Below are 23,170 nucleotides of genomic sequence, written 5' to 3'. Positions count from 1 at the left end.
GGATAATAACGAGGCACAGGTGTAACACATTAGGGGAAGGGAGGCAAACAGGAGGGGAGGAAACTAGACAAAACAAGGGAAAACACACCAAAATAAAACAGGAAGTAGACAAGACAAAAACTAAACCTACAAAAATACATAACAACACTACCGGACCCTGACAGTATCCTCCCTGCCTTCCTATTTGTATGTAATATCTGTGTCTTTGTTGTTACAAATGAAAGAGAATAAAAGGAAATGTAAATGTAAGAACATGTCTTGGGGTCATAAGGAAACAAAAGTCCTTTAACAATCCTTTATAACTCTGTAACAATCATACAGTCAGTCCAAAGTTCGGCTCATTCTTTGTCCTGTAAAGGTTTATCATTGCTCATTTAGTTTTAGAAAAAAGTTTAATAAAACATGTTATAATTATGATAATATATATATATATATATATATTTCAGCCTTAAAATAAATGTCCCCAAAGTCAGATGACCATTCAATACATTTCCTTTGACTTACTTTTATTTTACAATTGTGAGAATATAATTACAGAATTATTAAATTATTGTTGTTTATTGTAATCATAAATAAAAAAACTGCTTAGTTTCACTTAACCTCATTTGACAAATGTCAGAAATGAAGAGTGTAAGTTTTGTGTTAATGCTGGTTGTTGAAACACAGTAAATATAATCAGCTGTACTCACCAGTATTTGAGTCAGTTGTTGAGAAAGAAGTTTAACTTTTCTTCAGATAGAAACAGACAGTTGTGTTGACTGCAGCTCCTCTGTGTTAACTTTCTTCTCTCCTGTAGTTGTTACTGAATCAAATGAGGAAGTTAAGAGGTGTGTGCAGTCTGTCCCTGCCTTTATCAACCTGTCCTCTCTCTCTGTGTGCTGTTATGCTGCCCTCTGCTGGACACAGGAGGGAAACACAGACATCTTGTACAAACCTCAGTTACTCAATAAGGTTTTTATGCGTCCATGTGGTTTAGTTTAAATTTAAAGGGGTTGAAATTTTAAAATAAACGTATGAATAACTTGCACACAGTCTTTTTTTGTGGACCCAGCATCAAATTACTGCTTTTAATCCATTTAGAGAGAATATATTAGAGGATTATGGCAAAAATGTCCAAGTGGTGTAACCATAAAAACTTTGTAGTTGTGGTCTGTTTGCTTAACGTGTATGTGTTCATTATTGTACCCAGGTCAGTCTTGGTAAACACATCTGGATCTCAATGGCACCACTCGTATGAACAAGTGTGTATTAAACCAGCAGTCAGGTGTCCATATGCACAGGTAAAGATGTTTACCTCTCTGTAATCATTCCTCCTGTTAATACTGACTATTAAAAGATCTCCTTCTAATGTGCTTTCATTGTAACACCTCTTTCAGACCGAGCTCCAACCAGGATTATTCCCTGGTCGATTTTGTGTCTGAAAGGGTCAACCACCTCTCATTGATACTGATACTAATATTAAATTATAAAACCTCATAAACCCCAATCAATATGTTTAAGTAGAACATGTACTGTACAACTGTAAAGATAACATATTTTCATCCTTTATTACAGAGACACACACTCTACTCTGTTCATGTTCTGATCTTGAACTTAGATGACAGTGAAATACTGAAGCTGAGGACACCATGAATCTTATGGCTGCATCATTACATCTAATGCAACATATCTTGATATATTGAAAATCACTGTAGATACATTATCCTAAAGTTCAGTCTTGATTTGTACAGTCTTGGTTTCTTTTAATATGTATCAGTTTTTCATTGATTGGTTTGTTTTTATGTCTCTACACTATTCAATCAATAAATCAATCAATCTTTATTTATATCGCCATGTAGTGAGTGCAGTGGCAGTATTGTCTGAAATATACTTTGTGTTTATTTACACCGTGGATTCTAAATGTACAGATTAATTCGATACGTGTATGAATTACATTATTGGCAGTGCTTTATTGTTTAATAAATGGCTGATCGAAAAAATCAATCAGGCAGTTTGATTGACAGGAGAGATGATCAGAGGGGCGGAGTTTTTACCACCATCATTAGTTAAGGGACTGAAGATTGGGTAGAGTTTCTCAGTGAAGGAGCAGCCAGTAAAGGAGTAGATAAGAGCTGCAGCATCTACGTCATAAAAGGAGACCAGACCCTCCTCATAATCCACAAACACCCCCACCTTCTGAGGAGGAGACTTCAGAGAGAGATCGACTGGAGGGTCACCCAAAACAAAGTAATAATTTTTTGTCAACCATATTGTCCAGAAACCATCTTCAGGACTCGGTGTGATTTCTCCCTTCCTGTTGAACGACTCTCTGGCCACTCCTAAAGTCCAGCCAGTCTTCTCTTTAACCTGAACCTCAAAGTAAAATCTGCCTGAAGACAAACTCTGCTTTCCTAACACACAAATATAAAAAGAAAATCTTTCTGGGTTGTCTGGGAGTTTCTTCCACACATCACTATCATATACCTGTTTCCCATCATCAGACAGGATGAGATCAGGATGTGCTGTATCAGGATCAAGAGTCACATCCACTGCATACTGCTGGACCCTCTTCAGCTCAGCCTCAAACAGCTTCTTCATCTGTTTACTGAGCGTCTTCTCCAGCTGAGCCACAACTTTCACCACAGTCCCCTCATATGATAGATGGACACTAACCTCTGTCCAGTCTTTGGTGGGTGGAGCAGCTTTCAGGGACAGGAAGTTTTGGAGGAAGTGGAGGTGGTCTTCAGAGTGTGAGAGCTTCTCCACCTCAGAGCTTCTCTTCTTCAGCTCAGAGATTTCCTGTTCCAGCTCTTTGATGAAGTCTTCAGCCTGTTTCTCTGTTGTTCTTTGCTTCTCTTCAATCATCTCAATGAGCTCATTCAGGCTTCTCTCAACAGACTCCTTCAGAGCGGTGAAGACCTGAACACCTTCTGCTTTCTCTCTGTCTGCAGCTTCCTCACTGAGGTCAACTGAGTGTTTGATCTCTTCAATCTTCAGTCGTCTCTTCTGGATCATCTCCTGAATTTCAGCCTCTGTCTTCCCCAGCTCTGCCTTCTGTCTTTCATATTCTTCTTTCAGGGGAACAACATCATGTGTCTTGTGGTCTAAAACAGAGCAGAACACGCAGACAAATGTCTGGTCGGTCTTACAGAACAGCTCCAGAGGTTTATTGTGCTTCGTACACATCCTGTCTTCCAGGTTCTCCACAGGGTCCATCAGCTGAGTTCGAACTAATCAAAATGTAACCAAAGAAAACAAAAAATACATCACTTATTGGAATGATAATACATGCTAACAACACAAATTAGAAACAGGTTTGGCCTTACAGACAGTATACTGAGGCAGAATATCTGACCATAGTAACTGATAATAACCTGAGACAGAAGGTGACAATGAACAGACTGAGTGACCACAGTCTAGCAATAAAGAAAGGCAGACCTGATAGGACAGGCTCTGCTGTCGTTGTTTTGAGGGAGCTTTATAGATAGAATTACACTTTCTATAAGGATAATACAGAAATATTAGAGAGGAATTCCTCCCATAATGTAAGAAAACAATTGCCCCTAATTATGAAGTCTAACAGAAAGAAAGAAATAACGCCTCACCCTGGGAGAATAGGACAATGTCACTTCCTTTCCAAACAGGTAGGACATTGGCATATAAACAGACATTTATAAAAAGAAACATTCTTATTACCATAATCTTCTTACTGCCACCATCCCCTTTAGTTTTGTATGTTATTTATTTATATGTCAAATGTCATGAATATTGAATTGAGCCTCACCGTAGATGAAGGCTAGACACACCGGAATCACCAGAAACACCAGAAGAACCAGACAGGACTTCAGGGCCTTCAGTTTGGTTCCAGTACAGACGTCACAGGGAACTTCTCCTGGTTTGGCAGCTTGTTGCTCTGAGCTGCTGCTGCTGGCTTTCTGTTGAGCTTCCTGTCTGAACTGAGAAACAACCTCAGAGAACAAAGTGTTGACCTTCATGTCAGGTCTTATGTTGAAAACCTCTTTACACATTGGACACAGGTACTGGTCATTACTGTTCCAGTGTTCATTGATGCAGTTTTTGCAGAAGTTGTGTCCACATGGTGTGGTGACTGGATCAGTGAACACATCCAGACAGATGGAGCACAGAAACGGATCTTCAGATAGGAGACAGCTGGCAGCAGACATATCTACACTCTGAGAGCAAATGTAAAAAAAAGTTAAATAAATGGATCGATAAATATTAGGTTGTGTTCATTGTGAAAATAGTTTTACGGGGTTCTTGGCAGTTGTCAATCATAATTAAGTTTGATACAGCACATTTATGGCTTTAGATGGAAAATGCAGCATTTGTTGGCACAGTTTCATGATGAGTCTGATTTGCTGTTTCAGCAGTAATTCTACTGCAAGTCATCAGTACAGTGTAGTAAAATATATGCACATGTATTTTAAAGTCTGTGTAAGTGTAATAATAAATATGTGTTCTGAGTTTGACATACCACAGAAAAGTGTGTTGTTAACCACCCTGCCAAATTTGAATGATTAAAAAAATCGCCAAATATATGAAATTAAGCTTCAAAGTTGTGTAAAAGTCTGCCTATTTCTCTGCTCCCAAACGCTGTGGGAGTGCCCGCCGAGTCCGCTGAAGCCCCGCCCCCTACCAAGTGTCACCTGTCAATCAAAGTCACCACCTCTACCAGAACCATGGACCCTAGTTCTGAGAGCTTTATGCTGCTAACTCAGCTGCTAGCTCGGCGGCTAGCTCGGCGGCTAACTCAGCTAACTATAGTAGTAGTAATGTGCGCTGAATGTATTTATACCTTTAGAGCAGCAGGGGCGGGTTTATGCCAATCACCGCTGCGTTCATAACGTGTCAGTGATTTTCAGACCCGCCCACTAAATCCTGAACACAGAAATCTTGAAACACAGTTTGTGGAGCCTAGCTCCACAATTCAAATATAAATGGTTGAAATGCTTTTTACACCTTTTATAGAAATACATTTACGACCTATTTAATGTGTTAAGAAGAAAATGCCTTAATTCACTTTACACGGTCTTTAAGAGCAGTGTTCTTGTTTGCTTCATTCATGAAGTTCACCTTTATGCACTAAAAAAGCAGATGAGATAAAAAGATGAAAGTCTATCAAAACTTATGAAAACAGCACTTATCTCAGTTCTCAGTCAAATAAAGACCCGACTCTGCACAAGCTATTGCCTCATATCATTGATCAACAGACATTAAAACCATTAGTTAAATATTAACATTTTGAATTGAGTGAATCATTTCCTCTCATTCACCCAGATCAAACAGGAGAAACTGCAGACAAGTTTGACTTTGGTAAGTTATTCATTTAATGGATTAAAATCTATTTATGGTAAAAATCACTACAAATGGATGAACTTCACACTCTGCAGAGGGACCAGACAAGGACGTTCACTATACTGTGCACTGTCATATATAGGATATATATTATTATTTATTGTACATGTATTTTTTTGTACTGTTTTTGTATTTGTATAGCTTCTTTGTTTATCTCCTTCACCTTTGAGCTGCTACCTTCCTATTATTTGCCCTTTTTTACTTGTACTTTTATTACTCACCTCTATTTTTTTAAAACATGACTGTGAGAGAACGTACAACAATTCCAATTTGCCTTTACTGTATTGTACTTGTTAAAATAGCAATAAACTCTATTCTATTCTCTCACTGAAAAACATTTAGTAATAAGTTTACTGGTAATTCTCTGAAATCCAGATTCTTTCATGATCATTGCAGACGGATCATTTGGCACGGTTTTAATTTGGTTAATTCAGCTACATTGAACAAAGCATATTCTAAATGTATTAAAAACTGCAAGAAAATAAGTCTGGACATTGCTCGCTATTTGTTGTTTTAATTCATTTGTTTTTGTTTTTCCTTACATGAATCCCCCAATTTTTATTTCTATTTTTATGTTGTATCTAACTTTGATCTGTTATTAATATCCTCTTGACATTCTGTATTTTTTCAATGTTCAATAAAGTTCTGAAAAAAAAAAAAAGTCTCTCAAAAGTAACTACCTAGAGCGCCGCCAGCGCCCCCTGTAGGTTTGGGGCACTTCAGCATTTACCTGAAGTTTAACACTTATTCACTACCAGTGCAGCATGACAGGATGAGTACGAGATAAAGAGAAACATACTATAATGATCCACAAGAGGAGAGCAGCCGAGAGAGAGAGAGCAGAGAATGGTGGATCTAAAGAATCAATTCAAATAAGCATCAGAATAAGTTAAACAACGAGGGTAGCAGATACATAAAGAAGCTTTGCATACCTGTGGTGTTCAAGGTAGTCAGGTAAGCAGGAACATGGCGTGTACCGAATGCCACAGAGAGCGTCCTGAAACCTCTTCATGTAATTCTTGTATTTTCTTCTCTCCTGTAGTTGTTAATAAACCAGATGAGGAAGTTGAGAGGTGTGTGCAGTCTGTCCCTGCCTTTATCAAACTGTCCTCTCTCTGATGTGTGATGTTATGCTGCCCTCTGCTGGACACAGGACGGAAACACACACAACTGGTACAAAGCTCAGTGACTTTGAGAGGAAGACTGATAGCAAAATAAAACACTTCCACACACAGTTTCTTCTTCTGCACAGGATTTAACTGCAGTGATGCTGAATAGCAGAGTAGTTTCATTCACCACAAAATGTCTTTTCATTCACTTTACAGCATCTGTTTTAGTCTCTGACATAAATCCACATTTTCTGTCTTTTAGGAATCAAGTTGAGGACTCAAAGATAGACTAAGTCACATGTTTAAAACAACCTGTCATGAGCTTGGAAAACAATTTTATTTGGTAATTATTCAAACACAGATCAGCCATCCAAAGTTATTTACATGAAACATCAACTATAAAATAATGAAAGACTAAAAACTCAAAGACATCAAAAGTAAAACAGTAGAAACAGTGAAAGAATATATTCAATGAAGTTTTAAACAGAAGATGATCAATTCTAATTTAATACACTGTAATCATATATTGAACATGACTGTAGATATATTTGCATAAAATTCATTCTTGATATAGACTTTATATCTTTACAAACTTTGGGATGTTCACTACATTTTAAAGCTCTGTTGGTTTGAACAAAGTTTCTTTTCACATGTTTCTCATGATGGATCCATCAACTATGAAGAGGTTATTAAATGAATAATGGAAGGATACTGAAGCAATAAAACAACAGTTAAAGGTAAAATCCAACTGTTCATTTTAAAATGTATCATCATTGTATGGTCTCTAATCCACTGACTGCTAATATAGACTATTGTGGCAGTATTGTAGTAGCATTGATACTGTGCATATTTACACAGTAGATGTAAAACAATCATTAACACATGAAGTAAATCAATTGTTGGCGCTGCTCAATAAATTGCTGATCATAGAACATAGATCAGACAGTTTGATTGACAGAACAGATGATCAGAGGGGCGGAGTTTTTACCACCATCATTAGGACCAGGACTGAAGTATGGGTAGAGTTTCTCAGTGAAGGAGCAGCCAGTAAAGGAGTAGATAAGAGCTGCAGCATCTACGTCATAAAAGGAGACCAGACCCTCCTCATAATCCACAAACACCCCCACCTTCTGAGGAGGAGTCTTCAGAGAGAGATAGACTGGATGGTTACTGCGAGCACTGTACTCATTTCTATTTCTCAACCATATAGTCCAGTAACCATCCTGAGGTCTCAGTGTGATTTGTCCCTTCCTGTTGATCGACTCTCTTCCCACCCCTAAAGACCAGTCAGTCTTCCCTTTAACCTGAACCTCAAAGTAAAATCTGCCTGAAGAGAAACTCTGCTTTCCTAACACACTGATAGATGTAGAAAATCTCTCTGATTTGGCTGGGAGTCTCTTCTTCCCCTTATAATAATCACCATGATTGACTTGTTTCCAATTATTTGACAGGATGAGATTGGGATGTGCTGTATCAGGATCAAGAGTCACATTCACTGCATACTGCTGGACCCTCTTCAGCTCAGCCTCAATGAGCAGTTTCTTCATCTGTTTACTGAGCGTCTTCTCCAGCTGCGCTACAGCTCGTCTCACCACAGTCCCCTCATATGATGGACGGACGCTGACCTCTGTCCAGTCTTTGGTGGGTAGAGCAGCTTTCAGGGACAAGAAGTTTTGGAGGAGGTGGAGGTGGTCTTCAGAGTGTGAGAGCTTCTCCACCTCAGAGCTTCTCTTCTTCAGCTCAGAGATTTCCTGTTCCAGCTCTTTGATGAAGTCTTCAGCCTGTTTCTCTGTTGTTCTTTGCTTCTCTTCAATCGTCTCAATGAGCTCATTCAGGCTTCTCTCAACAGACTCCTTCAGAGCGGTGAAGACCTGAACACCTTCTGCTTTCTCTCTGTCTGCAGCTTCCTTACTGAGGTCAACTGAGTGTTTGATCTCTTCAATCTTCAGTCGTCTCTTCTGGATCATCTCCTGAATTTCAGCCTCTGTCTTCCCCAGCTCTGCCTTCTGTCTTTCATATTCTTCTTTCAGAGGAACAACATCATGTGTCTTGTGGTTTAAAATAGAGCAGAACACGCAGACAAATGTCTGGTCGGTCTTACAGAACAGCTCCAGAGGTTTATCGTGCTTCATACACATCCTGTCTTCCAGGTTCTCCACAGGGTCCATCAGCTGAGTTCGAACTAATCAAAATGTAACCAAAGAAAAACAACAAATACATCACTTATTGGAATGATAATACATGCTAACAACACAAATTAGAAACAGGTTTGGCCTTACACAGACAGTATACTGAGGCAGAATATCTGACCATAGTAACTGATAATAACCTGAGACAGAAGGTGACAATGAACAGACTGAGAGACCACAGTCTGACAGACACATGCTCTGCTGTCATGGTTTTGAGGGAGCTTTACACTTTCTATAAGGATGCCATAACTACAGAAATATTAGAGAGGAATTCTTTCCAAAATGTAAGAAAAAAATTGCTCCTAATTCTGAAAGAAAGAAATAACGCCTCATCCTGGGAGAAAAGAACAATGTCACTTTCTTTCCCAACAGGTAGGACATTGGCATATGAACAGACATTTATAAAAAGGAAATTCTTATTACCATAATCTACTTAATGCCACCCTCCCCTCTTGTTTTGTATGTTATTTATAGACTGTCAAATGTAAAATGTCATGAATATTGAATTGAGCCTCACAGTAGATGAAGGCCAGACACACCGGAATCACCAGAAACACCAGAAGCACCAGACAGGACTTCAGGGCCTTCAGTTTGGTTCCAGTACAGACGTCACTGGGAACTTCTCCTGGTTTGGCAGCTTGTTGCTCTGAGCTGCTGCTGCTGGCTTTCTGTTGAGCTTCCTGTCTGAACTGAGAAACAACCTCAGAGATGAAAGTGTTGATGTGAAGTTCAGGTCGTTTGCGGAAACCCTTTTTACACAGTGGACACCAGAACTTGTTATTCCTATTCCAGTGTTTATTAATGCAGTTTTTGCAGAAGTTGTGTCCACATGGTGTGCTGACTGGATCAGTGAACACATCCAGACAGATGGAGCACAGAAACTGATCTTCAGATTTCAGATAGCTGGCAGCAGACATATCTACACACAGAGAACAAAAGTGAAATAAATGGATGAACAAATATTAGGTTGTGTTCATTGTGAAAATAGTTTTACGGGGTTCTTGGCAGTTGTCAATCATAATTAAGTTTGATACAGCACATTTATGGCTTTAGATGGAAAATGCAGCATTTGTTGGCACAGTTTCATTATGAGTCTGATTTGCGGTTTCAGCAGTAATTCTACTGCAAGTCATCAGTACAGTGTAGTAAAATATATGCACATGTATTTTAAATGCAGTGTTTGCTTCATTTATGAAGTCTGAACAGTCATATCAGCAATGGGAATTTTACCTTTATGCACTAAAAAAGCAGATGAGATAAAAAGATCAAAGGGTTACCAAAACTTATGAAAACAGGACTTATCTCAGTACTTAGTCAAATAAAGACCCGACTCTGCACAAGCTATTGCCTCATATCATTGATCAACAGATATTAAAATCATTAGTAAAGTGTTACCAAATGGATGTAGTGACTCTGCAGAGAGACCAGACAAAGATGTCCACTATACTGTCATGCTTTACCTTATTTCTACAAAATCCAAATAAATCACTCAGTTATTAAAATCATCAATGCCTACTCTAACCTCTGACTATTTAATACATGGGAACAAATCAATTATTTTACCATTAGCAGAAACAAAATACTATTAAAAGTGAGCTAATCAAGCAGAGGTGTGAACTAAGGGTGATGGCACACAAAGGAAGAGACACCAGCACCAAAGAGCCCAGCCACCAACACTTTAGTCCCCCATATACTGGAAAGGGACACAAGAAAAGACCATTAGTGAGGTGGCACAAAATAAATAAAAGATGCTGAAACACAGCAGCCATTTAAATTCCTCCTGTCACTGTGGAAACCAAAGAAAATCACCCAGGAAGCAACATGATTGTGTACAAAATAAACTGAATGTCAATAATTAAGAGCCCCAAACAACAGAAGTAAACACTTGAAAATGGCTCTGAGAATGCAACAAATATTGTACATATTGTCAACAAACGTGAGTCAGTGGCTCCGGGAGATAAGAGACTCTATGTGGACCTTATCTGGCTTCTAGCAGCATTTACCTGATGCTTAACACTCATTCACTATCAGTGCAGCATGACAGGATGAGTACGAGATAAAGAGAAACATACCGTAATGATCCACAAGAGGAGAGCAGCCGAGAGAGAGAGAGCGGAGAATGGAGGATCCAAAGGAGCATAAATCAGTTCCAATAAGCATCAGAATGAGTTCAACGAGGGAATCAGATACATAAGGAAGCTTTGCATACCTGTGGTGTTCAAGGAAGTCAGGTGAGCAGGAACAGGGCGTGTAACGATGCGGTGAGGGACTCATTGTGTCGTGTGTGTGTCTTATCTGCTGTAAACGCCTAAGCCTCAGGCATTTTGTTAAATCAGACAAGACAACTCATAGGGTGTCATCAAAGGTTATCAGTAGTCTTTGAAGGGTTTCTGTCCTTTATTACTTTACGACTTCACATTTGTTGTACTTTATCACTTTGTCACCATGTCTAATTCAAACTTCCACTGGGTTGCTGGGCAGAACGACTGTGTGTCCTTCTCCATGCTGGCATGTACTGAGTAAAAGAGAAAGATTCATCACTCCGTCGTCTGTGCTTTTCTTCAGAGAAACTTCTATTACAGAACTTCTACTACACTGCTTTGGTGGAAAATGGGTAAGAGAGCGTCCTGAAACGCCTCTCTGGTTTTATATTTCACCTGTCTGAAAATGATTGGCTGATGATGGACGGATCATTCAAGATGTGCAGCAACACATATATTAATAAACCAGAAAGGAATATACTATATACACTCTGCTACATCAGCATAGTGGGAATACTTCACCTCAGTAGTCTTCCTTCTCCCTCATCACAGGTACTATCCAACCCACATCAACATGTATAAGTGTGAGATACCTACGTTTCTTTTGACTTATTGTTTTCTATTGATCTGTGTCAATTGTGAGATCACCAGAATCTGGTCTTCCTCTCATCATCCAAATATGATGTTATCTTCTTTTTCTGCAGTGTTGTTTTATTTCAGCTCTGAAAGAATCAGTCAGTCTAAAGTTCAGCTCACTGTTTGTCCTGTAATGTTTTAACCTTTTCATGTAATTCTTGTATTTTATTTTCTCCTGTAGTTATTAACAAATCAGATGAGGAAGTTGAGAGGTGTGTGCAGTCTGTCCCTGCCTTTATCAACCTGTCCTCTCTCTGATGTGTGTGTTAGCGGCACCAGACTTAGGGGAAATCTGGACCAGCCGCAAGGGTTACACAGGCTAGGGAGCACTGTGTAGCCAATATATACATTAAATAGCTCTGTGGATTAATAAAGAGAGGACCAAAGTTAGCGTCTTGTTCATGCCTGAACTTGTTTATTTCTGACACACAATTGTATACAATTCACATTCCATCTTAATTCTCTGATTAGTGGACGTAAACTCAATACCAACATATTTAACCCAATAAAATAAAACACAGTGTAACCAAACTAATAGTAAATAATAAAAACATTCTGCCAAAAGAAATATAGCTGCACACGAATTCAAAATAATTCAACATATTTCATATAAACAGAAATGGGCTTCACTCAATTTATAACATATACAATCCTGCTTACACTCATCTTACTGTTACAGGTCTCAGCTGAGAGCCTGAATACAGATAATATACCTGAATAAACAGCAGAAAAGATGAGACAGTTGGTGTTACTTCTGTCCAGTTCAGCCTCGCTCAGCAGAATTATTTATTTACAAATATGCAAAAATGAACCTCATCATAACTCTTTCTGTATGTTTCCCAGTTTTCACTGTTATTCCAAACAAAGTACCACAATATCGAAAACATAAACATAATGTAATAATACAAATAAATGAGTATTTTTAACCTCTTTTTCCAGATAAAACACATTTTTCATTCACTATTTAAGAGTACAGTAACCCTCAGTTCAATCAGTATACTGCTGCTTTAACTAATTATCATTCAGTCCTTTCACTGAGCTTACATTTACATTTTAGTTCACATCCAACAAAAGAAAACACTCAAATACAGTTTCTCTCTAACCTGTCAGTGTGAAAATAAAAAATAGCTAAATACTGCTAATGTATCAGTTAGCAAACATGCACGAGCTGCTGGCTGGCAAAGCTAACTTCTCTCAACACCGCTTATATTATGTCATATACATGAAGATATTAACATTATACCTTAAACAGTCAAACAGATAATATTCACATAACGGTATGAAATGTACTGGCGCCAAAACTAGACCAAAACTTACGTTGGTAACAGAGAAATTTAACGGCTGGCGGCATCTTGAAAAAAAACAACATTTCTCTACTTGTTCAGAAAAGCACATAAATACATATTCCACTTTTCCAAAACCAGTTTAACCTGTACATTAAGCATTCAGTAACATGTACATGTTCTTATCTAAGTTGTTAATACTTCTCAAACCTGAATAAACAGGAGAAAAGATGACAGTTGGCGTTACTTCCGGTCAGTTCAGCCTCGCTCAGCAGAATGAACGAGGAAACGAAAGTCCGCTCAGAAGAGGGTCCAACAAGGAAGTAACACGCCACACTGCCCCCTGGTGGCCACACTGACATCTGCAGGGTATATTGTAAGGAAGCCTTATAGGTTTAACAAGGGACAATATTTGACCATTATGACTCATATTAAATACTCTTCTCGGCTGAATGATGGTCAGTGTTTATTTTCACGAACCTTGTACACACTTGAACACACCGTAAGAGCTACGAAAGAGGACAAAATAAAATAATTATCTTTCTTTATAACAATGAACGTATCATATCATAGCCTTACAAGATTCACCCAAATGAAATTATGTATTTTGAACTGTTACAATAACTTACAATCATAGAAAAATCACTTTTTAACCCATTTTAACCTAAAGACAACCTCTAGTAGAGCGCTGTATGTACAATCATATTTAACTTGAAATCAAAGTTTTTATTCCGTCATTTTGTGTCAAATATGCAGTTTTAACCATATATTTTAAAGCTAATATAAAACACACAAATACATCTCTTGCATTAATAAACAAATCAATAAAATAACTGGCTTTATCTCCTTTAATCTAAACGGATAAGATGCTAATTGGCATTCCCGCTAGCCAAAACACATAATCATAAAACTGCATGAAACTATAAAAGACACCACAATTTGAGCTAGGCATTAAACATGAAATGAAAAGAAATGACCACAAACCTTGTGCCCTTATCAGCCAGGTGCTAAATAAACAATATCTGTTTTCCTCCCGTCAGGTATGAATGTATCTGACTGTCTTTGTAAAATGTTAGTTATTACAATAAATGTTAGAATCGTTCAATTATTAACCAAAGATAGGAGAGGTATACATAAAAAACTAAATCTGTAGCATTTTCAACCTACTACATGTGCTATTATGCTGCCCTCTGCTGGACACAGGAAGGAAACACAGACAACTTGTACAAACCTCAGTGACTTTGAGAGGAAGACTCTGATAGCAAAATAAAACCCTTCCACACACAGTTTCTTCTTCTGCACAGGATTTAACTGCAGTGATACTGTATAGCAGAGTAGTTTCATTCACCACAAAATTCACTTTACAGCATCTGTTTTAGTCTCTGATATACATCCACATTTTCTGTCTTTTAGGAAGAAAGTTGAGAACTGATGGACTAAGACACATGTTTAAAACAATTTGTCATGAACTTCTTGTAAAACATTTTAATTTTAATTACAGTATTCAAACACAGATCAGCCATCCAAAGTGCTTTACATGAAACATCAACAATAAAAAACATCAAAAGTAAAACAGTAGAAACAGTGAAAGAATATAATCAATGTAGATTTAAAAACAAGTAGATTCTAATTCAATACACTGAAATCATATTTTTGTATAAGCAACAACAGTCAAAGGAAATACAAATATTCAATACATTTCAAATATTTTGTTATTTTAAAAAAGTAATATGAAAACAGGCTGCAGCTGAATATTATTTTTCTCTTCGTGTTCAATCATTGAAGCTAAACATTGAAATATTCAAACATCATGAATTTTAATGGCTGCATCAATACATCATGTTTCTCTTGACGGCTCCATCAAAACTGAAATACAAACAGATGAATAGTGGAAGGATGCTGAAGCAGTAAAAATATGAGTAAAAGGTAAAAATCCAAGATACAAAAAACTACTTTATACTGAACATATACATCTGTACATTTATTTATTTACCTTGAATGACTAAATCTTAAAAGTTTTGATTATAATAATCAGATCATCATTGTTTGGTGTTGTTTTATGTCACTAAATTAAAAAAAACTATTGCCATGTATTGACTGCTGTGTCGTTTTCGTAGTATAAATACTGTGCCTTCATATACCTTACACAGTAGACTCAAAATGTACTAATTGATTTACTTATTAAACACTGTTCATTATTGGCAGTGCTTCGTTGTTTAATAAATTACTGATCATAAAAAATAAATCAGACAGTTTGATTGACAGGAAAGATGATCAGAGGGGCGGAGTTTTTACCACCATAATTAGGACCAGGGCTGAAGTATGGGTAGAGTTTCTCAGTGAAGGAGCAGCCAGTAAAGGAGTAGATAAGAGCTGCAGCATCTACATCATAAAAGGAGATCAGACCCTCCTCATAATCCACAAACACCCCCACCTTCTGAGGAGGAGACTTCAGAGAGAGATCATTTAAAAAACCAGTGAGAGCTTTGTAGTTATTTCCATTTCTCAACCATATAGCCCAGAACCCATTCTGAGGAATCAGTATGATTTTTCCCTTCCTGTTGATCGACTCTCTGGCCACTCCTAAATCCCAGTGAGTCTTCCCTTTAACCTGAACCTCAAAGTAAAATCTGCCTGAAGAGAAACTCTGTTTTCCTAAAACATTACCACAATCTGAAAATCTCTCTGGGTTGTCTGGGACATTCTTCTTTACATCACCATGTTGTACTTGTTTCCCATCATCAGACAGGATGAGTTTAGGATTTGCTGTATCAGGATCAAGAGTCACATCCACTGCATACTGCTGGACCTTCTTCAGCTCAGCTTCAGCAAGCAGCTTCTTCATCTGTTTACTGAGCGTCTCCTTCAGCTGAGCCACAGCTTTCACCACAGTCCCCTCATATGATGGACGGACGCTGACATCAGTCCAGTCTTTGGTGGGTGGAGCAGCTTTCAGGGACAGGAAGTTTTGGAGGAGGTGGAGGTGGTCTTCAGAGTGTGAGAGCTTCTCCACCTCAGAGCTTCTCTTCTTCAGCTCAGAGATTTCCTGTTCCAGCTCTTTGATGAAGTCTTCAGCCTGTTTCTCTGTTGTTCTTTGCTTCTCTTCAATCGTCTTAATGAACTCATTCAGGCTTCTCTCAACAGAGTTCTTCAGAGCGGTGAAGACCTGAACACCTTCTGCTTTCTCTCTGTCTGCAGCTTCCTCACTGAGGTCAACTGAGTGTTTGATCTCTTCAATCTTCAGTCGTCTCTTCTGGATCATCTCCTGAATTTCAGCCTCTGTCTTCCCCAGCTCTGCCTTCTGTCTTTCATATTCTTCTTTCAGAGGAACACAATCGTGTGTCTTGTGGTCTGAAGAGGTGCAGAGAGTGCAGACACATGTCTGGTCGGTCTTACAGAACAGCTCCAGAGGTTTATTGTGCTTCATACACATCCTGTTTTCCTGGTTCTCCACAGGATCGATCAGCTGATGTCTTTTCTCATGTGAAGATGTCAGATGAGGCTCCCGCTGTGTTCGAACTAACCAAAGTGTAACCAAAGAAAAAGAAAAACACATCTGTATTGGAATGATATTTCATGCTAACAACACACATTATAAACAAATTTTGCTCTAAACAGATAGTATACAGTGGCAAAGTACCTGACCACAGTAACTGATAATAACCTGAGAAAGAAGGTGACAATGTACAGACTGAGAGACCACAGTCTGACAGACACATGCAGACCTGCTCAGAAGACAGGTTCTGCTGTAATTGTAATGAGGGAGTTTTAAACAGAATTACACTTTCTATCAGCATGTCGAAACTACAGAAATATTAGAGAGGGATTCCTTCCAAAATAAAAGAGAGAGAGAGGAAATAATCCTCATTCTGGAGGAAAAGAAGAATGTGCAGTGTTGGCTGATAAATAAGTAATTTCTGTCACAACAGGTAGGACATAGACATATAGACATACATTTATAAAAGTTACCTCTCATTACCATATTCTATTTACCATCGCCTCTAGTTTTCTATGTTATTTATAGACTACATGTCAAAGGTCATGAATACTGAATTGAACCTCACAGTGGATGAAGGCCAGACACACCGGAATCACCAGAAACACCAGAAGCACCAGACAGGACTTCAGGGCCTTCAGTTTGGTTCCAGTACAGACGTCACAGGGAACTTCTCCTGGTTTGACAGCTTGTTGCTCTGAGCTGCTGCTGCTGGCTTTCTGTTGAGCTTCCTGTCTGAACTGAGAAACCATCTCAGAGATGGAAGTGTTGATGTGAAGCTCAGGTCTTGTGATGAAAATCTCTTTACACATTGGACAGAGGCACTGATTATTACTGTTCCAGTGTCCATTGATGCAGTTTTTGCAGAAGTTGTGTCTACATGGTGTGCTGACTGGATCAGTGAACACATCCAGACAGATGGAGCACAGAAAGCGATCATCAGATTGCAGATAGCTGGCAGCAGACATATCTACACACTGAGAGCAAACGTGAAACTGAAAAAAAAATTGCAGAAATATTCATTAAGTAAGTCAGTATTTAATAAATGTTGCAGTTATGATGAAAAAAAGACCTTTTTTGTTGTTCAATGTAACTATAATTGACTTAACAATACCATCCTCATTATTTTTGTATTTTAATTTAAAGTCTATTTGCTGCTGAAACACTAATGTTTTAGGCCCTGAGTCTTAGATTTTGATAATGTTTGTTGATCAGAAGAAGTAAAGAAAATCCCCCTGGTTTAAGGAAATACAGCTCTATCTGTGTCTTTATGTTTGTGTCTGGTTTAGTTGTGTAACAGAATGGCTCAAAAAATGGTTCGGATGGTTACATGGTAATTTAGGTTCTCTGAGTTCTACATATTCCATATGTATGGGGACTGACCCCACTGGGGCAGCTTTTGTGTATTACTCTTTAAGACACATCACCTGTGGTGGCAATACACTGATTGGCAATATATAAGCACTACACCTGTGTGGCCACTCCAGTTACCATTGTTTGGAAAGCATTTCGGAGCAGCTAGTAGCTGGAGAGATAGTCTCTGCACTCAGAGAACCTACGTTACCATGTAACCATCAGTTCTGTGTCATGTCAAGACTATCTGTCCATTCTACATATTCCATGTATATATATGCAGTATCTCACAAAAGTGAGTACACCTCTCACATTTTTGCAAATAATTTATTATATCTTTTCATGGGACAACACTATAGAAATGAAACTTTGATATAACTTAAAGTAGTGAGTGTACAACTTGTATAGCAGTATAGATTTACTGTCCTCTGAAAATAAATCAACACACAGCCATTAATGTCTAAACAGCTGGCAACACAAGTGAGTACACCTGACAGTCAATGTCCAAATTGCGCCCAATTATGTCATTGTCCGTCCCTGTTGTCATGTGACTTGTTAGTGCTACAAGGTTTCGGGTGTGAATGGGGAGCAGGGCTGTTAAATTTGGTGTTTTCTCTCTCATACTCTCATACTGGTCACTGGATATTAAACATGGCGCCTCATGGCAAAGAACTCTCTGAGGATCTGAAAAATGTAATTGTTGCTCTTCATAAAGATGGCCTAGGCTATAAGAAGATTGCTAACACCCTGAAACAGAGCTACAGCACGGTGGCCAAGATCATACAGAGGTTTTCCAGGACATCTTCCACTCGGAACAGGCCTCGCCAGGGTCGACCAAAGAAGTTGAGTCCACGTGTTCAGCGTCATATCCAGAGGTTGGCTTCAAAAAATAGACGAATGAGTGCTGCCTGCATTGCTGCAGAGGTTGAAGAGGTGGGGGGTCAGCCTGTCAGTGCTCAGACCATACGACGCACACTGCATCAAATTGGTCTACATGGCCGTCGTCCCAGAAGGAAGCCTCTTCTGAAGCTGATGCACAAGAAAGCCCGCAAACAGTTTGCTGAAGACAAGCAGTCCAAGGACATGGATTACTGGTACCATGTCCTATGGTCTGATGAGACCAAGATACACTTGTTTGGCTCAGATGGTGTCAGCGTGTGTGGCGGCACCCTGGTGAGTAATACAAAGACAACTCTGTCTTGCCTACAGTCAAGCATGGTGATGGTAGCATCATGGTCTGGGGCTGCATGAGTGCTGCTGGCACTGGGGAGCTGCAGTTCATTGAGGGAAGCATGAATTCAAACATGTACTGTGACATTCTGAAGCAGAGCATGATCCCCTCCCTTTGGAAACTGGGCCGCAGGGCAGTTTCACACCTCCAAGATGACAACTGCCTTGCTGAGGAAGCTGAAGGTAAAGGTGATGGACTGGCCAAGTTTCTCTCCAGACCTAAACCCAATTGAGCACCTGTGGGGCATCCTCAAGCGGAAGGTGGAGGAGCGCAACGTGTCCAACATCCACCAGCTCCGTGATGTCATCATGGAGGAGTGGAAGAGGATTCCAGTAGCAACCTGTGCAGCTCTGGTGAATTCCACCAAGAGTGTTAAAGCAGTGCTAGATAATAATGGTGGTCACACAAAATATTGATAGTTTGGGCACAATTTCACTGTGAGGTGTATTCACTTGTGTTGCCAGCTGTTTAGACATTAATGGCTGTGTGTTGAGTTATTTTCAAAGGACAGTAAATATATACTGCTATACAAGTTGTACACTCACTACTTTAAGTTATATCAAAGTTTCATTTCTATAGTCTTGTCCCATGAAAAGATATAATAAAATATTTGCAAAAATGTGAGGGGTGCACTCACTTTTGTGAGATACTGTATATATATATATATATATGGTCCTCCTCAAAGTCGAGGGAGACTTGCTTGCCTCCAACATCTCAGAGGAACTGAAGGATATTAGGGGCATGCAAGAGAAAGGATCCACTCCCTGTGGTCTCCTTGGAGGTGAAGCGATTGGCCACAGCTGTGCCAAAGTAATGCCATGTTTCACTCACAACCTCTGGATGCAGCCGCCACTCTCTGGCTAGGGGTCCCCCCTGGAGAGCTGATCCACAGCAAAAATTTTCTGACCATAGTCCTCAGGGACTTGAGCTGGGTATGAGCCCACTCCCATAGTGTCTGAGCCAATCTGAACAGGTGAGGGGAACCTAGGCCCCCATGCCTGTTGAGACTGCCTGTTGATACACGGAGCACATGGTGGTTCTGCAGCCCTGGCAGGAAATGTAGAAGTGCCCGATGGATAGCCTGCAACTCCAAAATATTTATGTGCTGTTCTAACCAGAGTCCATGCCAAAGTCCAAGGTCCAGGAGGAAGCACTGCACTGGGTGCATGTTCAGAAGAGCCAGGGGTACAACATGCACTGTGGCTGCCATCAACCCCAAGAGGCAGAGACACAGTCTCCAGGTCACCCTGGCCCAAAACCAGAACTGTGACAAGCAAGCCCTGGGGGCAGCCTGTCTCACAGGAGTCAAGGAAAGAGTCCCTGCTCTGGCATCCAAACACATGGCCAAGAACTCTGTGGACTTTGAGGGCTGGATACTGCTTTTCTTCCTGTTGAGATGCAGGCTTAGGTACTCTTAAGTGCTGCAGGAGCCAAGTTACATTGCTGCAGCACTGCTGCTCCGAGCGAGGACCATGCCCGACAATTCTTTAGCTGTTTAGCCCAAGATCGTCTTAGTGGGGGACACCAAAGCCCCCAAACCCTGATCCATTGGAGATCAGGAGGTACACAGCTAATCCTCTCCCAACCGTTCACACCTACCAGCCTTCTACACAGACCTGTTCAACGATGGGCTTCAGATGACTTAGCAAAATGCTTCAATACCAGGTCTTCAACATCAGGAAGCAGCAGTATGGAAAAATCTGCGACTGAGTCACGTCCACATCGTCAAACCAGGAGGCCTGGGAGGAGGGCTTCATCCTTTGAGTTAATGCCCAGGATGCCCCCTGCATCAGACGCATCTGACATGGGGGATACCAGATGCAGTTCCTCCTGCCCTAACCAGGTGGGGGCAGGGTGCTGGATAGTAGATGGGGCCACAACCATAGCTGCAGTAGTGGGCATTGCCACTCTTGCCCTGACAGACACTCCAGGGGTATGAGGTGATTGTGCAACTGGGTCATTCCAAACCAACACTCTTGGCCACTTCATATTATACAGCCGCTCAGTGAGAGTGGCTAGATGTTTCATAGAAAACACCCGAGCCCTAGCCTCACTACAACTGGCAGGACAAAACAATGCATGCATCCTGGCTGAACCATCCATGCATGGCAGCAATGTACAAACCGGTATGGCCTGCTGGGCTAGCCATTTGCTCCTCTATACAGTACTCACTGAAAATAATGCATGCACTAGTGGCACTAATCACTCGCCTTACAATCACACGCTAACACGAAAGCAAAGTTTTAGCCTGTGGAGGCATGCTTGTTGCACTTTCGTACAGCTTCCCGTATGTATTACCTTTGGCCAAAATGCACCCGTCGCCCTCCAACAAGGTCGGATTCTATGAGGAACTTTAATGGCAGTGCTGGATTTCACGGGAGACAATCTCTATGCAAGCGGACCGGTACAACCACCGTCACAAGGCACCACTCTTTCACCAGCCTGTGTGATAAAAAGATTGCAGCTACACAGAGAGGGGCATGTAGACCAGCTCTCCCAAACACAAAGTAAGTGGATAATATTGCACATAATATGTCAAACACATGCTACTCTCTTTAGGCTCTCAAAAGAATTACACATACAACTGCTTGCAGTGGCAATCAAGGAATCGGAGTGGCCACACAGGTGTAGTGCTTATATAGCCACATGTTGCCAATCAGTGTGTGGCCACCACAGGTGATGTGTCTTAAAGAGTAATCCACAACAGCTGCCCCAGTGTTGTCGGTCCCCATACATATGTAGAATGGAGAGATAGTCTTGACATGATAGAGAACACTAAATATCAGGTTGTGTATAACATTAAAACTATTTTAGGAGGTTTTTGGCAGCTATTAATCATAATTGACTTTGATACAGCACAGGACATGAATGGCTTTAGATGGAAAATGCAGCATTTGTTGACACTGTTTCATGTTGAGTCTGATTTTCTGTATCAGCAGTAATTTTCCTGCCATTCCTGTCGTCAGTACATCATAGTAAAATATCTGCAAGTCTAGTTTTGCAAAACTGCAAGTGTGTAATTAAGCTGCAGGTAATTAGTTAGGGGGATTGGGTGATTTACATTTTGTATTTTAAATGCATTGCTCTTGTTTGATTCATTTATGTTCATGTTATGTATAATTTATGTTAGCCTAACAGTTATATCAGAAGTTACAGTATGTGAAAATGGACATTTCACCTTTATGCACTAGAATGGCAGATGAGATAAAAACATCTAAGTCTATCACAACATATGAATACAGCACTTAATCTCATTATAGCCTAATAAAGACCCAACTATCTGCATAAACGAATGCCACATATCATTAATCAGCACAGATATTAAAATCATTAACAAAGTTTTAACATTTTTTATCAAATCAGTAATTTCATTGCTCATTCACCCAGATCAGGTTTCACTAAAGGTAGACATTCGTCAAAAAATTGATGCTGCCTCTTCAATCTGAACGTTTCCCATCAAAATCAAACCAATACAAAAAGTTATCCTGTCATTAGATACAGAATGTGCACTCCTGGTTGATTCCTGATGTTAATGAGAATACATTTGAAGTTGAACATTCATTATGACTCCCAGTCAATGCAAAACACCTTCCAGAAGGAAATGCAAAAAATATGGTATAGAGGAGGGCGATATTTACAAAAGCCCAATTAAAGCTTAAATCAAGGCAAAAACCAATATCCAATAATAAGCTTCAACCACCATCCCTACTGGACAGCATCAATAAAACTGCTAACTCAAACAAATGTCTGTCAAAATTATACAAATATTTATCTTCCACTGACTCCACCAAACCTCTTCCAATGCATACATGGGAAAAACATGAGGACCAGTAATGACTTCTGGACTCAAAAATGCAAAAATATCTTTAACATGCTCATGAACACTAACACAAGACTTTTTCAATACAAAGTCTTTGATGTTACAAATGAAAGAAACAGAATAAAACGAAATGGACATTGTAGTGCCTTCTTAGCATATTTTCAAGAAATATAGACCCTTGCCTCTGTAAGTGGTTTCTGACTAACCACTCTTTGTTTCAAACAATCATGGACTTTATTTATATAGCACTATTCATACAGCAAAACATATCACAAAGTACTAAACTTGAACTTAAACTTTCTCCTTACGTGTGTGGTTAAAAGACATTACTGATCTCTCCTTCTCATCATGAGTTCAACCCACCTGTCTCCAATTACTCATTCATTTATAGGATTGGTCACTGCCAACTCCCTACCACAGATGCAATACATATTAAA

At 39.6% G+C, this 23,170-nt stretch overlaps 3 protein-coding genes across 3 annotated transcripts; all 3 read right to left on the bottom strand.

Moving 5' to 3' along the window:
- Window positions 1–1,983: 1,983 nt before the first annotated feature.
- On the bottom strand, window positions 1,984–5,325 carry LOC133987384 (E3 ubiquitin-protein ligase TRIM39-like). The gene is made up of 4 exons (XM_062426734.1): window positions 5,285–5,325; window positions 3,903–4,172; window positions 3,764–3,830; window positions 1,984–3,209 (listed from the first exon to the last, which is right to left on the bottom strand). The coding sequence occupies exons 2-4, from the start codon at window positions 4,161–4,163 to the stop codon at window positions 1,984–1,986; spliced, it is 1,554 nt and encodes a 517-aa protein (XP_062282718.1). The 5' UTR covers window positions 4,164–4,172; window positions 5,285–5,325.
- A 1,480-nt stretch (window positions 5,326–6,805) lies between these two features.
- On the bottom strand, window positions 6,806–9,298 carry LOC133999971 (E3 ubiquitin-protein ligase TRIM21-like). Its single transcript, XM_062439313.1, has 2 exons — window positions 9,171–9,298; window positions 6,806–8,646 (listed from the first exon to the last, which is right to left on the bottom strand). The coding sequence occupies exon 2, from the start codon at window positions 8,630–8,632 to the stop codon at window positions 7,403–7,405; it is 1,230 nt and encodes a 409-aa protein (XP_062295297.1). The 5' UTR covers window positions 8,633–8,646; window positions 9,171–9,298; the 3' UTR covers window positions 6,806–7,402.
- Window positions 9,299–14,367: 5,069 nt separating this feature from the next.
- LOC133987376 (E3 ubiquitin-protein ligase TRIM21-like) lies at window positions 14,368–17,297 on the bottom strand. Its single transcript, XM_062426721.1, has 3 exons — window positions 17,079–17,297; window positions 16,898–16,964; window positions 14,368–16,352 (listed from the first exon to the last, which is right to left on the bottom strand). The coding sequence occupies exons 1-3, from the start codon at window positions 17,295–17,297 to the stop codon at window positions 15,079–15,081; spliced, it is 1,560 nt and encodes a 519-aa protein (XP_062282705.1). The 3' UTR covers window positions 14,368–15,078.
- Window positions 17,298–23,170: the final 5,873 nt, after the last annotated feature.

The sequence above is a fragment of the Scomber scombrus genome, chromosome 2, assembly GCF_963691925.1.
Source record: "Scomber scombrus chromosome 2, fScoSco1.1, whole genome shotgun sequence".
NCBI classification, from domain to species: domain Eukaryota; kingdom Metazoa; phylum Chordata; class Actinopteri; order Scombriformes; family Scombridae; genus Scomber; species Scomber scombrus.
This window is presented reverse-complemented; position numbering and strand designations above follow the sequence as displayed.